Source organism: Pithys albifrons, chromosome 2, assembly GCF_047495875.1.
Source record: "Pithys albifrons albifrons isolate INPA30051 chromosome 2, PitAlb_v1, whole genome shotgun sequence".
Classification (NCBI taxonomy): Eukaryota; Metazoa; Chordata; class Aves; order Passeriformes; family Thamnophilidae; genus Pithys; species Pithys albifrons.
The window spans coordinates 2,729,012-2,745,892 of NC_092459.1; the positions used below are offsets into that span (position 1 = coordinate 2,729,012).

Consider the following 16,881-nt stretch of genomic DNA (forward strand, 5'->3'; position numbering starts at 1 on the left):
TATCCATGTCAAGTCCTCTGGGTTATGTTGTCTGGCCTCTGCCTGCCTTTCCAAAACACCTCCCATGGGGATTTCTTAGGCAGCCCAAGGCATCCGTAATGGCACATAGATGATTTTAGACAAGTGAATTGAGCCTTAGATCACTATTGAGTATCATGGGAGCTTAAACAACTAGCAAAAATATAAACACTTACTTGCATACAACTAATTTAGGTGTCTGAACCTGGAATTCAGTTCTCCTCTACCTGTCATTTGTCCAATGAAAATACCAGGTATATATAGTCATTTTTGACTTAGATATAAAAATTGGAGTCTTATGTTGCTTGAGGAAAACTTGCAGGCTTCTGAATCCTTTGTAACCTTAGCAGAAGGATCATAGGTCATTTTCCATGGAGAACAAGTGTGATCCTCAGTTTAACCATCTCCAAATGACATGGCTAGATTATTATAGACTCCAGTCAAAAGCCTCGGGAAGATAAGTGAGAATTAGCCAGAACACTGATCTTTCTTCTGCAGAAAAAATATAAGCAGAGGATATTAGTTCTTTCTGGATTGCGTGTATTCATATAATGAAAGTTTCCAGAACCAGTCCATTCAAAACAGTAGTTTCTTGAAACGTAGGAACAGTGCCAGCAATTTGCATTAAATTACTACTGGACTGCAGAATAAATAACATCAGCCACAGGTTGCTAAGATTTAATTTCCTTAATGTTCTGAAACAAATTTGTTATTTGATGGTGCAGAGCAGGTAGAATGCTGAGTTTATGGTTCCCCAATGCTTTTTATGCCTCAGTGTGGGTGCCCAGTGGTGGTAATCTGTGTACATTAGATATGAGATACAAATGTATCAGAGAAGCTTTTTTTTATCTGTGGATAAATGTTTAAATATTTAGGGCCAAATTCCATTGCTAAACATGTGAACACAGCTCTCTTTGAGCTCATTGGAGTGGAGCATGTGTATCTAAGAGCAGAACTTGGCCCTTACATTATAGATTTTAGAACTAAGCTTCCAATGTAAAATAACATGTGATCTGTAACATACAGGAAAGCAGCAAGACCTAGTTTTAAAGGAAGGGTACAATTACTTATTTCCATCTTTCTTTTGGATAAGAAGCACTGCCTTCAGCAGGGTTCCTGAGAATATTCTTACCTCTTCTCCAGACAGTCTTCCTTTTGTACAAGGTGCTTCTCTGGCAGCTTTGGTGATTCCTGTAGCTGGGAAACAGAGCAGGATACGTTTTTTATTTCTTTGCTCCTTCTCTCCAATTTCCATTCTGCCAGTTTCAACTTAGTATCATGATGGAAAATACAGAGCCATGTAAAAATATGCTTACACTAATGAATTAGATACGTTTTTTAAAATATGAAAAACTCAGGATGTTGATTTTAAACTATAGACAGTGTGTTCAGATCAGCCAAAGGACATACCCAATCACCCTTTCCAATGAGGTAATATCACAGCTGGGATCAGCTAGAGCATTTTAACTTGGAATTGCTGCAGAGTGCCAATTCAGAGCTCTTGAATCTGGAGAGGATTTTCCCTATTCTTGTTACTTCTTTTACCCGTCTGTTTAAAAGTATTTGTACAGTAGCTAGATTTTTGAGTGTCCATTTATTTCAGGCTCACATTCATCCAGCATCCAGGACCAGGAAAGACAAAGCATGATTGCATGGTACCTGTGCAACATTGTGGGAATGCCACAGGACATGTGGTCTGAGAGAAACCTGTACCAATGCCAAAAAAAAGAAGAGATACTTCCAAAAAAAAAAAAAATCCCTGAGTATAAGCACAGTGATTGACCCCTCTGAATTTTCTCCAGGGTTTCAAAAATTCCTCAAAAATTGCTTTCTCCCATCTAATATAGCTCTGGATTTTATCATTATCAAAAAATACTCTGTTATCAACTCTGAGAGCATAGTGAACAGTTCATATATTATAGTGGGGTTTGTGAGAGTCAGGATCGTGTTGGGAGTTAAAGTTTTTGAGGGGTGGAAGGCTTTTGGAAGATTCCTTATAAAGTTTACTATCTACCTTAGATCCTTCCTCTGTGGTAATCTGTTCATGCTAATGGCATCCAGCATAGCAGAGAAAGATCTGGAGCAGTTTTAAAGTTTTACACATGAAGTTATAAGTGAGAGTGAGCAGCTATCTTCCTCCAGTCTTGAAAATCCTGCACAGATAGACAGACAGACAGACAGATTAAACATTAATCCTTCTAAAAATGTTGTTCCATTTGTGGCCAAAACAGTATTTTATGGCATTCATTGCAAAGGTCAACTAAAAGTTGTTCTGTGCAAAATGGCATCTTCTTTTATCCGTTTGAAAAATAACTTCTGCTTCAGTTTCCTTCCTCATATGCCAGCTTATTCTCTGTGTAATTGCAAAAATAAAAACCATAGAAAAAGAAAACCTGTGGTACAATCCAATTCTTTTATGATGCTTCCACAGAGCTGGTCAATTATTAATGAATATCTAAGAAGTAAGAGATGCCCAATCCAGTCCGGTTTGGCAAAATAGTTGCTTATGATTTTCTCATGAGCTCAGAATAGGATATAGAGTGTGAAGGAGCTGCAAGATTTGGCACTACTTATTATGTCAGCAGCTTCTCTTGGTGTGAGTATTGATCCCTTGCTTACAACATGGGTATTTTCTCCTACTAAGCATTCTTTGAATTAGCATAATCTTGGACAATTGGCTTTGTGGCTGTGAATCCTGTATTTATGTGACTGTGTATTAAACATCCTGCTCATCATCTGACATCCTGCAAGTGTACACTAGCACCGAAAGTCACAGGCCATGCTGTCACTATCCCAAGTTTACTGACCTGGGCCTTTTAGAGCATTGATATTTTGGTAGGAATGCACCTACCCCAGAAAACTACGTGGTTTTGACAAGTGCTGTCCAAATGCCTGCCCACTCTCCAAACATCTTGGAGTAGTGTTGAAAACAACTGCCCTTCCAGCTCGGACAAAGTCAGCAAGTTCAACACCTATTGTAACAAATTCTTCTATACACTCCGAGGCCAATCCTGTGAAGGCAGGTTGTCTCATGAGCCCTCAACAGGCATGATTTGCAACATTAAGCAATGAACTTACCTGACCTTGTCCACACCAGTGAGGCAGCTATTTCTGCTACTTCTTGAGTGGATCTGAGGGTGGAAAACTATTTTCGACACCCCTCATCAGAAACAGATCATTTTTCTAATGAAGGCAAAGCCCCAGTGACATTACAGGGCGCACATGCTGAAGTGCAGTGGGGTGAGTTAAGGACAAGGGATCATCACTCAGGAAGGCACTTGCTCATTTTAAATTCAGAATATTTTTGTTGTGGAATGGTATTTACTAAAGTTTGTATTGATAATTTCAAATATGGTAGAAGAAAATAGGCATCTATTAAATTAAGTAGACTCAATAACAGCCCAGTTCCCCTTTCACAGCAATGCAAATGAAGAGGACTACAACTGAAAGCCACTGTGTTGCTTGTACATGAGAAGCAGTCCTATATCTGAAAACATGATATACCTTCTCCCTTCTTCTTCTTCTCACTAAACTGTCATGATTGCCTAAAATTGCCTTAAAATAGTTATGTCTCTATTGGACCCAGACCATACAATAGGGAGAGGAAGCAGAGCAGGGAAGGAGCATAATTTTGGAAGTACAAGATGGGCAGTCAGGAGAAACAAAGTGTCTGTCCCATTCTCATTTACTCTGAGATACAAAGCAAACAGCTTTCAGACTTACTAAACATTCCGAACACACTAAGAGCTCTCTGTTTAGTTCAGGTGTGCAAAACCCATAACTTGTCAGTAAATGGACCTGGGCATGCAAGTGCAAGCATGAAGATAACATACTAGTTACAAGAATTATAATTGTCCTATCATTATCTTTTCTTTCTTTCCTGAACCAGAGTGAATGTGCTATAGTCTAGCAAGAATCTCTTGATAAGTAATGTCAGAATTTTTTTTTCTTTTTTAGCTGCCAACTGTCTATTTTAGAAATAACAACACCCTTTACTGTAGCCTTCCACATAAAAGCAACATGAACAGTAATGTCTCTAAGCAAGCATGAATGATTGGCTGCAGATTCTTTACCAAAAAGGCAGTTTATTTACTCCACACAGGTCATAAATTTCCTTAGAAAAACTATCAGTGGTAATCTACATGTGGTGTTTAGTAAATAGAGCTTTCCTCTGCTTCCCTCAGTCCATGTTCTTCAATTGTCAAAAACAGTGGAAGATGGTTTTTCTTGTGCCTAAAAATACAAACTATCCCAGCTCTTTAAAATGTACTAGAAATAATGAGCTGAAGGACTTGACATGTTCTTCACCAAGATGGACTTTTAGACATGGAAATGTGAAAGAATAAGGCAAATAACCTGAAGCAGGAAGTTAGCTGAAGGCTCTATTTCTCTTAGGTGAAGCAGGACCTTAGTTCATGAAGGCTCCCACTGAAATCAGTGGAACTGCAGACAGAATAAGCCTTTTCTTTCTTTCTTACCAAGGGGGAAAAGAAAAAAAAGAGAAAAAAAAGAAATAAGAAAGAAAGAGGGTGGGATCTGCCTTTTCATGTAACGGGCTTTTATCTGCTCAGAAATCGCGCTAACCTCAGGGTGCCGAGCACAGTATCTTTGAAAGCATTCCAGCAATGGGAAGAGCTGCTCTATCTTCTCCACTACAAAGGGACTCTTGATAGTAATGAGAGCTGCTGTGGTCTTCCAAGAAAGGTTTTGCATCTGCTTTGCCCCCTCTGAGGACCTCTCACTTGTTCCTTCTGGATACTTCCAGGTTATGTTGTTCTCAGGCACATAGTGTGACTTGTCCTGTGCAGAGTTAAGAGCTGGACTTGATGATCCTTGTGGGTCCCTTCCAACTCAGCGTATTCTGTGATTCTTGTGTTTAAATTAGGAAAACATCTGAGGGACTGTCTTCACGATGAGTTTTGCCATGAAAAGACAAAAGGATCCTCCCTTGCTTTTCAATATGTGCATTTAATAAATTATCTAAATATTTATAAGGTAAACTGGAATAACAGGTTTTAGTATTGCATCACATAAGCTCCTAATATAATGCTCCTAATATACTGAGGTCAGAGAACCTTATTCACATTTGAATGTCTAGTGTTAATGGTAAAGTTTTAATTATTCACTTTTCTTCTAGGGCCTGACCAGCATTTGAAACAAATAATTTGAAACTTATCATACTTATCATAACTGAATGATGAAGTGTATTGTGAAAGAAATGTCCAGAATTTGTACATGGCTATTTTTTCTATCACTTCAAAACAGACTATTTAAAAAAAATCTGTAGAGAATTTTGACTTCTGAACTGAGAATATAAGCCAGATTTCAGCCTGTAAGGAATTTTTATGGTTGAATTATAGACTTCTAAAAGACACAATTTAAAACTGAACTGCTGACAGTCATTCTGATCATAATTTTTATAAGCTACTATTAACTAGGATGAGACCTTAAAGGAGGAATAGATCCCATCTCTATCTGCTGACTCAAGAGTTTCTTATCCTTTCCTCTAAAACAGTGCAGCCTACTGTCAGGGAAAATATTGGTCAGACCAGACTGACTACAGATCCAGTCCAGTCTAGCAAGCCCAGTGCTGCTATGGAGGCTTTGCAAAATTCAGCTGCCAACTCCTCTGTCTGGACTGAGCACGCGCAAGGAAAACCTCAACAATTTTCAGCAGCTTCTAACTCGGCCAAGTTCGGGTGGATGTTTTTGGTCAAGGGCAACAAAAGGACTTATCTATTTTTTCTTCCTTATTCTTCTACTCAGTAAAACTTCCCATCTCAGCTCCGAAATAGGTATTGGAATGAAATTTAAACTGTTGTGAAACAATGTGTTTTCTCTTAATGACGATCTTAGAAGCAGCAGAAGTATTTCTGCTGCAAGTTTCCAAAAAATTCAGCTTGAGGCAGACTCAGGATTGAATAGCTCATCCTGGACAGCTAGAAATTGGCAATGCTACATGAGTGAAAACAAGGTCTTATACTGGAAAGTGGCAGACAAGCTTAACTGCAGATACTGCTGGCAGCCTCACCTATAATATTTTTTCTGCCAGATCTTTGTCCTTTATTACTAGAGAGAATCATTCCTGCGATGTGCAATGTTTTGTCATCTGTCCTTATGGCTTGTTTCTGGACTGATGTTGTTGTCTCCTGTGACTTGGCTGAGAATTCCACAACAGTCCACTAAGGGATTGATCCAGTTCTGCCTCCACACCCAAGACCTTAAGGCCACACCTGATATGGGGCACACACATATTTCTGCTGAAATGTAAGCAGGATGCTCAGCAGTTTTCAGTATTACATTATGTCATACCATAAATATGATTATGTTCTTGATGCTCTGGTTTGGCCTAAGTGAATTTTCAAGAAAGAAAGGGCAAAAATAATTGGTATGGTCCTCAAAGAGTTGGTTTGCTGTGGCCGTTGTGCTTATTCTACATTCACCATTACCATATGCTTTCTTCTTCTATTTCATTCCTGTGAAACCTGTGCCACCTCTTCCAAAGTTGTATGTTTTCATCCTTTTTAGAACAAGCCTGTCACTATTTGTTTTTCTATTGCTTCAGTTTCAAGTCTCGTGTTACTAACAAAGAAGTTTTTTCTGTTATCCATGCTATTGAGAATAGATTTACAATGGGAATCCTCCCATGCAACACTTAGAGAGTAAATGCAAGGATCTGGTGCTATGCTTGTGGTTGGAAGCAGCAAAAACACCTCTCCCACTCAAGACTGACTTGCATCTTGTAGTATCTTCTCTGTGACCTTTATGGAGCTTGTGTCTGGCCAGAGTGAACTTCATTAGACTCTTAAAAAACAGCATGCAAAATTTAGGGACTCTGTAAGGTTCCAAATGTATAAAACCTTTTTAATTACAAACAGCTATAACACTCACTTTCCCCATAGTTAGTCAAGGGAACCAGTTTTCACTGTCAGGAAAAATAGCTGTGAAGTTTCTGGCTCATGCTACTTTTAGATACGCTGAAATAAGGAAAAACATTAATTTAGGTTCCCATTTTTTAGCCTTTATATCTCTAAAAGACATACTGTTTTTATCTGATTTCATCCAAGGAAAAAAACCTTGTCTTTTTTCTCCTTAGTTGCACAGAATTTGGGAGAAGGATTAATGGAAAGGGACAAAGTCAGTCCTCCCATAAAAAGAAAAAGGTTGTCCCTAACTAGGAGGTCCCTAACAACTTTCAACAGTAGAGGTTCAGTTTCCATGTTGCAAGCACAAAAAAAAAAAAAACAATTTAAAAAAATTATTTGAGACAGGCCATAAATTTTTCTAATCCTACTACACATTCAGGTTTTTACTGCCAGAAAGCACAGGTCATACTTTCTCTTTCGAACACTGTTATAAAATGACAAGTAGGCCGACGTTTATTTCCATCCCGAAGATGACTTGGTCGTTTGCTGCTGAAAACCTCACTGAAATACACGCAATTCCAATGGGGCATAAGAGGCTGCAGACAGGGAGGGAAATGGGAGAACTCCACAGTAGGACACACACCTAGGCTGGAAGTCCCCGCTTGTTAGAGAAGCAGAAAATACAGCATTTAGGAAAAATGCAGAGGCAGTAAGTATTTACTTTGTTGTTTGTACAGCGTGTGTTTCGCTGTGTGCCGTGGAAAAGCCTTTTCAGCAGTGACACGTCAGGTTTCCTACCAGCTTTCAGAATTTACAATTTTTTTTTTCCTGGTATTACTGAATGCCAAGCCTTGCTCATCTTTGGACTTCTGAGAATTTAACACGTGTTTTTTTCTATCTCAAAAGGTATATGGTAATAGTACCTCATTTTATACTGAAGGAAAAGTTGCTAAAAGTCTTGTCTGAGGTCCCAGAGCATTCGGCATCAAATCTTGAGACAGAACATAAGAGTCACAGCCCTCAGTTCTCAGTTCCTACTGAAAATACTCAGGAAAAAAGTAATATTCTCAAGATTGATTTCTTATATAATTGTTTTCTAGCCTGTGTTTCAAACCTTTATGCTTATGTCCGTACTGGGCCCTATAAACACTAAAAACTGGTGCATGGTGCTGAAATATTAAATGTTGTAACTAATTTCAGGACAGTTTCTTTTCTCTGGGCTGTAAATCAATGGGGCAGGGACACAGTAGTTAGGCCATAGTAGCTCATAGTCTGAGTAAGAATGCTGTAGTTACAGAAGTCATTACCACACACCTACTTAGCAGACCGAGTAATGTGTTAATCTAGAGTTACTATTTGTTATACTTAAGAAAAAGCAAAGAATAGCTGGGCAAACAGTCAACTTCCAACTAAAGTGAAAGTAAAGCACTGCCAAGAGACACTGGAGCTTATCTCGCCCCTGCTGAAGTGAATGGAAACTTGGGCAAAACCTGCTCTAGAATTAAGTTTACTTAAGTTCACATATTTTGGCTTGATGCACATTTAGACGAGTGAATAAAAACTTTGGGAAGGTAGATGTTGGAAAGGAGAATATTGGCAACTGCTTCACTATAGTAATAATTGCTGACATTGCTGTAGTCGCTCTGGCTAAAAATATCCAATACAATAACAAACCCAGTGAACCCATTCATTTATTCCCATTTCACAAATGCTATTTACATATATAGAGAGGCTCAAAATAAATACTGTATTCCTCACATTTACAGCACATTCCAGCCCAGCAAACTGGCATTGAAACTATTTATTTAGAGAACATCATCCAGGTTAGAATCTTTCATATCTGATAATTATTTTTCATCTGGAGCGTGCAGTGCTTACAACTGGTGCGTGCTGGGCCTGTGTTTTATAAACATGATGGTAAACAACCTCAGTGCTCTTTAAAACATTACCTTTTTGTCCAAAAGCAATCTAATTATGGCTGTATTCATAACACAGTTAAAAGTGAAAAAGCTAAAAGACAATTTAAATTGCAGCAAGCGCAGCCGTTCTAATGAAAATCTGATTTTGTAAAGTGGATCTGAAGGTGTTTGTGAAGACGTAACTTGCAGCGCAAGCACATTTTTTTCACCAACCTCCTACAATTCTCTAAGATCTTAAAATATGACCCATTTTGCAACCGGTGCTAAAATTCCAAGAAGTTCTGAAATAAATCCCGAGGAAAGCCGAGCAGCAGGGTTGCTCTCCATTTCAGCCAAATCCAAGCCAATGTTCCAGATTACATATATTATAACATGAACGACTTCTTCTGAAAAATCCCATCCAGCTTTTATGTAGGTTCATAAACATTACTGGTACTTTTATTAATTTGTCCATAACCATTTAAATAAAATTCTAGAGCTCTGAGCCGTGATGTGTTCCAGGCTGTAGTAAGTTCCTGTTAAATGTGTAAATGTTCAGCAGAAAGATATTTTTGCACGGAGACCGAAAATCAGCTGTGCCAGATACCTGAAACTTTGTTAGGGCGTTCAGTGGAAAATTTTATTTCGACATTATAAATAACCCTGGACTATTTTAAGTGACCTTAAACTGGTAGCATCCAATGACTTAGTTTTGGTATATCCTAATTAAGTTTTTATTTTATTTTAGTAGGAAGAGAGGCAACTGTAAAAATTTTAGTGTGACTAATTAAAAGTGGAAATGTATCTTCTTGTTTGAAATGAAATAAATCATGATTGTCAGGCTTATATAGTATTTGGACATAAAACAACCTTTCGCCTTCATTCCAGTGCTTTTGGAATGGCTCTTATGGAGTGTATCAGAGCCAGCTAAAGAAGGGGTGGAAGAAGCCAAAGCAATCTATGGACACAAACATTTTGCCAAAATAATTATGAAAAAATATATTTTCTGTATCATGACCATAGCAAACCAGAGATTCTGTATATATACTAGTCCGTATATGTGCTGAGTAATCGTGCTTTGGAAACGCCTGTGGCCAGTTTTGAGGAAAAGCAGATCCTTGTGGTTGTTGGGAAAAGCGGGGCGAGCTCAAGAGGAGTTTGCAGCGTTATCCACAAGGATCGCATTTGCACAACGGGATGGAAAACTTCCAGATCCCCTCCAACCTTGGACGGGGGGGGGGGGGGGGGGGGAAGGGAGGAGAAAGAACAAAAAAAGGAAAAAAATTTGGGGTAAAGAAAGGAAATAAAAAAGGGAGGGCACAGACACAGATCCCTGAAAGACAGTGAGTCGGGGGGTGCCGCTCCCCGCGGGAGCGTGGGAAAGCCGCGGAGCCGGGGCTGGGTGGGCGCAGCCGCAGCCGCAGCCGCGGTGCGCGGAGCGAGAGCTCTCCCCTGTGACCGATCGGCGGAGCTTGCGGGTTGTTCTGCCGCTCCGGAGCCGAGCGGGGCCGGAGCCGCTGCCGCCTCTGCTCGCACCTTCCCCCGGGCACAGCCGGGGATTGCCCTGGAGGGGACAGAAACTGGGGGGAGAGGGTGTAGGAAAGCGCGGGGGGCAGCGCTGCCGCCCGGCAGGAAGAGGGCGCGGAGACTCCGCGGGTAAGGGACCAGTCCCGGAGGTGCTCCCACCACCCACCCACCCACGGACACTCCCGAGCCCGGGGCGACCTCGCTGAGCTTTTGGCGCAGGATCAGACGGGACAAACACGGCTGCGTCGGAATGCCGGGTTTGGGGCTTGGAACGACTCCGTGGAAGGGCCACATCCCGCGCACCCCCCAGCACAGACAGACAGACAGACAGACAGATACACACCGCCTCGAGTCACACACAGGCGGCGAGCAAGGAGCACACACGCTGCGCCGACTTTTTACAAGAAGGTGGAAGCAGCAAGTCGGAGGAAAGCCTTAGAAATTAGAGGGTGGGTTGTGATAGGCTGTTATCTGCGCGGGGAGGCGGTGACACTTTCATACCATTGGGTATGTAAATGATTTTTAATAAGATCTGCCCTTTTTTTTTTAAGGGAGAAAACAAATCAGACTCCCTTTACCTTAATAGTCTGAAGGGGGTTTTATAGCTTTCATTCATTCAAGGAAATGGTTTAGGCTTTAGACTACCGGAGACTTAGCAAAAAACCCTTTGGCACCAAATTATTCTTACTATTATTTTTTTTGCAAACAAGATTTTTCATGCCTTTTTTTTTAAAAAAAAACAAACAAGCCCAAAAGTGTTAATGGAAAAAACCCGGAGAGAAGTGGAGATCGGAGACCGTCTCCTCCGCCCCCCCTTCCCCGTTCCCCTCCCCGTGGGTGAGAGTTTCTCCTCCTGGGGGGGATGCACACTGGTTTATTTATTTTGAAGGCTGCAGAAGTCTGAGGACTGAAACACCACGTGCTGCTGAATCTCATCAGCATAATGATCGCCTTAGCCAGAGAGTCCTGTATATATAAACCACAAAAACCTAATCATTAGAAATCCCAGCCTCCAAAAACCACATTCAGGACAAAAAAACTGTGGCGTGGGTTTGTTGTTTTTTTTTTTTTCCGGCTCCTTCATCTTCCCTGACCTCAGCTTCTTGGGACCCAAAAGAAGTTTGTTGCTTTTGGTTGCTTTTTTCCCATTATTATTATTTTTATTCCGATTTTTCAGAAAGAAAAATAACTCAAACCAAGGGACATTTTAATGATTTTTTTGCTGCCGTTGTTCATCAAGAGTGAAATTTTTTTTTCTTCGCTTATTCAACTCAACGGACCTGGATCCAGCAGCGACTTCATTTGAAGGACCGGGCTGCACCGAGGCTGCCTTTTCCCAGAATTTACTTGGTCATATTTTAGAAATCAGCCTAAGGAGGGGGGGTTATTGTTGTGTTGTTGGGGTTTTGAAAGTTATGCTCCCCGCTTTTTTTTTCCTGGGAATCTGAAAGTTGAACTTTTCTTAAGTCCTTATCCTCCCAAAGGAACTGGCTAAAAAATCTCTCTTTTAATTATCAGCCCTGTGACTGTCCTCTTCACCCCAGCAACCCCAGTAACTTTCTTTCCACGCCGAAATCGCTTCGGGAGCACCTTTTTTTTTTTTGGAGGGGGGAGCCACTTTTCCCAAGCCCCTCTCCGAGCTCCCGCTTCCTGAAGCCAAAGGCAATAAGCGGGAGAACCCAGAGGCTCTTCTCGTCTGTCCCACCGAGGCTTTTTGTTTCCTTCTTTTTTTTTTCTACGTGTGTGTGTGTGTGTGTGTGTGTGTGTGTGTGTGTGTGTCCAGAGGAGGAAGATTTCTTCGGAGGAAACCGGGACGTTCCCCTGAACGCCCCCCCCACCGTCTACTCTCCTCTCCGGGGCTGAGTTACGCTCCGATTCTGGCGGCCACCAGCAGCAGCAGCCAGGGAAGCTGAACATCAGCGAGTTCTGCTTCTCCCAAGACAATCTTTGGAAAATCCGAAAAGGAGAAGAGGACGGGGAGGGAGGGGAAGAAAAAAGGAAAGAAACTCAAGCACTTGAGGGAAGAAGCGGTGGCTAGAAGGAGGGAAAAGAGCAGAGAGACTGTGCGAGAAGGAAGGAAGGAAGGAGGAGGAGAAGCAGCAGCGCTTTGCAGCTGGGCAGAAGCCGGGACCATGCAGTTTCCAGACGGGCTGTGCTGAGAGGGGCAGCCCCCGGACCCACCGCCAGACTCTGCCTCCTCGCTGCTCCGGGCTGCAGGCGCCCCCAGACCGGCATCACCCCCCGCCCCGTCCATCTTGCTTTAAAACAAAACAAAACAAAACAAAACAGACTAAAAACAGACTGAGATATTTTTTTTCTCGTGCGTTTAATCCGCTCTTTTTTTTTTCTATTTTTTGCCCAGTTTGCTTTTTTGCGCCTAACCCTCACCCCTCCACTTTTTCACTCACCCCTTTTTTTCGCTAGATTTTTTTTTTTTACAACCCCCACCCCCACTACACGCCTCCTCGACGAGCGATCCCCCTACCGCTCCCCCCCCCCCCGCCCCCCAATTCGCTAACTTGTGGCTGTTGTGATGCGTATTCCCGTAGATCCCAGCACCAGCCGGAGGTTCAGCCCCCCCTCCAGCAGCCTGCAGCCCGGCAAGATGAGCGAGGTCAGCCCGGTGGTGGTCGCCCAGCAGCAGCAGCAGCAGCAGCAGCAGGACGCGGCGGCCGCCGTGCCCCGGCTGCGCCCCCACGATAACCGCACCATGGTGGAGATCATCGCTGACCACCCCGCCGAGCTGGTCCGCACCGACAGCCCCAACTTCCTCTGCTCCGTCCTGCCCTCGCACTGGCGCTGCAACAAGACCCTCCCGGTGGCGTTCAAGGTGAGACACCCCCTCCCGCAGCCGCCTTGGTCGGGGATGCTCCCCCCGCGCCGCGCCGGCTGCGCTTCCTCCCGTAGGAGGCTTCTGTGTCCCCCTGGCCCGCGGTGTCTCCGGTGACCCCCGTCCTGCAACAGTTTCTGTGTCCCCCGGCCCGGAGGGATTTCTGTGTAATCTGTCTCGCAGTGTGTCCGGTGCCCCTTCCTGCAGGGGTTTTTGTGCACCGCGGCCCTCAGGGACTTCTGTGCCCACGTCCCTCAGTGCCTCCTGTGTCCCCCAGGCCCGCAGGGACTTTTGTGTTCGTCCCCCCCCCCCCCCCCCCCCAGGCCTGCAGGGACTTCCGTGCCCCCCCGCCCTCCCCTCATGCAGCGTCGCCTGTGCCCCCTCGGTCCGCAGGGACTTCTCTGTCTCCTCTCCTGCAAGGGGCTTCTCCCCTGCGATGTCACCGGTGCCCCCCAGGCTGCAGTGCCTCCTGTGCCCTCCTCCCCACCCAAGTCCTGCAATGACTCCTGTATTCCCGCCCCACCAAGTGTTCAGGTCTTGCAGTGGCTTCTGTCTCCCGTCCCCGTTCTGTTGTGTCTCCTGTACCCCCCTCCTGCAAAGTCCCGGAGTGGACCCCCGCAGTGCCTCCCCCCTCCCTGTCCCCGTCCTGCAGTGGCCCCCGTGGCCCCGTCCTGGTGCGTTTCCTGTGCTCCCCGTACGTCTGCTCTGCCCCCTTACTCTTGCCACGGCTCCAGTGCCCCCTCCACGCTCCGTCCGCCCCTTTGCACGGCGCGCACCCCCGGAGCCAACCCGTTATCTCCATCCCCGCGGGGCACTGCCGGTGTGTCCTCCCCGCAGCCCCGCGGCGCCCTGTGCCCCCTCAGTATCACCCCTGGAGACACCTCTTGCTCCCCCTCTCTCTCTGGGCTCTCCTTTTATTTATTTTTTTTAAACAAACCAAACAGCTTTACCTCCCTGAGGAAGAGGGAGTTCAGCCCTCGGCTGGAGCTCAGTGTGGCAAAGTGGGTGCCCTCCCCTCCTCGAGAAACCCAGCTTCTGACCCACGGGGGTTTACGTTCCTCCCTCTCCTCTCCCGGGAGTGAGACTAGGGGATGTGGGGTAGCTCTGAAAAGTGCAGGAAGGCGGGGTGGGGTCCGAGGGTCAGGCTGGGGTGGCCGAGAGGGATCGGGGCTATGCCCTCCAGCATCCCAGGCTGAGGTGGGGCTGTGAAGGAGGACACAGAGCTGCTGGGTGAGGGGGACACGGGGCCCCTTCACTTCTCCTGGTGGACAAGCGAGGAAGTGGCTGCCCAGAGACGCTCTCCTTGGCAGGGTCGCACGTTTCCTTAATAAATCCCACCCCGCTCTGTACCGGGGATGCTGCTTTTAATTTTGTGTCTCCATCCCCACGGCGCGCTAATGAGAGGAAACGATTTTTTACAAAAACTGTAATAACAATAATTGCGTGCTTTAAAGCAAGCCCTTTTCCGCCCCTACCAATATTTCCAAGCGTTCCCCCTGGAGTTTTCTTTTACGTGGCTATTGGTGGGGAGGAGGCGATGGCTGGGGCTGTCCCCAGGCACCTGCCTGAGTGGGATGCGGTGTTGGAGTGAGCTGGGGTGGCCCTGCAAGGGGCTCATCATACCCACATTTTCCTGTAAAAAAATAACGTGCCTGAAAATCCCTCAAAAGACAGAAAAGTTTGGAAATGGTCTCGCCCACTGTGTTCCAGAACATCGTCTTTGTTCTTGTGTTTCCTGACTGTCACCTGCATTATCACAGCCGTTTATCTGTGAAAAAGTAATAGAAGTGGTTAAATGAGCTGCTGTTAAAGTGAGTGGTGATAAAGATGGAGCTTTGCTATGAAAATCTTACAGGTGTGTGGATGAGGGTGCACTGAAGTGCTTGTGTGTGGGGAAACAGCTTAGATAGGCTGGAATTGCAGGAGGAACCCTTTGCCCAGGGCCTGCATGATTGGACTCTGTAGAAATGGCAGAAAAATGGGGTGTCTTTCGCCTTTGTGACTTCGTGCAGCAGTCAGAGGCTCTCTAGGTGTGGATCTCGGTGATTCTGATTCACAGGGGCTGCGGGGTGAGGAGGAGGAGCTTTTGGAGAATTGTGATTCTAATTTAATTGAGCATTAGATTAAGTTGGTATTACAGTTACTCTTTAAAGAAGGGACGCGAGAGCTGTTGCATTATCGGGCTCAAGTTGCTGTTCTTATTTGAGGCGTCTGAGCCTTCTCCTCCTTACAGCAATTCAAAGGTTGCGGTCACAGCTCATTAGAATAAGGGAAAGGTCTAAACTAAATATTAGAGTATTTAGAATATTATTACAATAAGAATGCCTACGTGAGATAAAAGCATAGAACAAGGATTAGACAGTTTCCCAGTCTTTCTGTGTTCATATATATGTATTTGTATGAGTCTTATATATGTCTCCTATGTTTGATTGCTGACAGGGCAGTGCAGATCTGACCGATTTATTGATGCATCAGGGCACACATTGGCCCTTGAACCCTTCCACTGTGGGTGCAGTTGTGTTTTCACATGCAATACGTGCTTTTAAAAACTATTCCAAAATTATACACGCCCTTATTTACTGGTAAATTACTTTGAAACTCATTTGAAATACTTTATTAAAAATTTATTTCGTTTTTCAAATGTAACTTGCAGGCAGCTGCCCAGTAGTTTTAGACAAAAGAAGCTGCATGTATCATACACTGAAACACTTCACTGTGTTATAATTTAATGGAAATTAGCTCTGAAAGGGGAAAAAAAGACAGATTTGAGCTATAGAAATCTCAGCTAAACAGTAACTTGAAAGTGAAATAGCTCACAGACAACACACTTTGTGAAGCTTTATTGGCAATAAATAATATGTTGATGATAATGTTTTGAGTGGTATGTTAAGTGTGTCATAATTCTCTCACAGTGTTCTCGAGTGAAAACGTACGCTGGATATAGCACTTGTTTTAATTTAAAAAAACAGATATAAATCATATGTAGGAGAGGAAGCCTGTTATAAACAGTGCTGGGTTTGATTATAATTTTTTGAAATAGTGTTGGCTTAGCATTGGGTTTGAATTTTAAGTATTAATATTTGCACACACTGGGGAGGGAGTCCCTGTCGTGTGCTCACTAATAAGATTGTTAATGCAAACTGGTTCTGTGAGGAAGAGTATTAGAGGGGTGCAACAGTGTTAATGCACCTCTAGCTATTAATATTCCAGCACAAAATAAATGGATACTGTGCATCTGAGTCCAAATCATATTCACTTCTTAATCTCAGTAGCCAGTGGTGCTTTATTTGAGTCAAGTCATCAGAATTTGGCCCCTCTGTGGGAGTTTTTACTGCAAGTCATAAAGACCCAAATTGCCACGTTATAGGTTGAGACTTCTGTATGATGCTAATAGTAGCAAAGAGTCTTAGGGGACCTAAAGGCCAGGGGGATAACAGGACACAGAGTCTAAAACTTCTCCCCAGTAGCACCACAGTAGTTCAGGGTCTGTCAGCGTTTCCACTCCAAACCCAAATTTTCAGATTTTATAACTCAGCTGTTTTAAATAGCTTCAAGCTGAAACCTGGTGTATAAATTGTCAGCCCAGATGTAGATTTTGAAACAAAAAGGAGTGCAAATCAGTTACCCTGTTTTAAGTTACAGAACATTGAAATATTTTTAATAGTATCAGATGCTCTTTTGGCAATCTCTGGGAAAAGCATTCCCAATACAGAAGATTTTACATTCAGAGGCTGTTTGAATT

At 43.7% G+C, this 16,881-nt stretch overlaps 1 protein-coding gene across 2 annotated transcripts in view; it reads left to right on the top strand.

The window, feature by feature from the left end:
- The window catches only part of RUNX2 (RUNX family transcription factor 2), a 158,136-nt gene that overhangs the window by 52,081 nt on the left and 89,174 nt on the right, over positions 1–16,881 (top strand). Inside the window, exon 2 of one of the 2 annotated variants that reach the window (XM_071548206.1) lies at positions 12,859–13,139. In XM_071548206.1, the coding sequence (XP_071404307.1) occupies positions 12,859–13,139 (281 nt within the window). Of the gene's footprint in view, positions 1–12,828; positions 13,140–16,881 lie in introns of those variants that run through there. The other variant, XM_071548207.1, reaches the window with a different exon arrangement.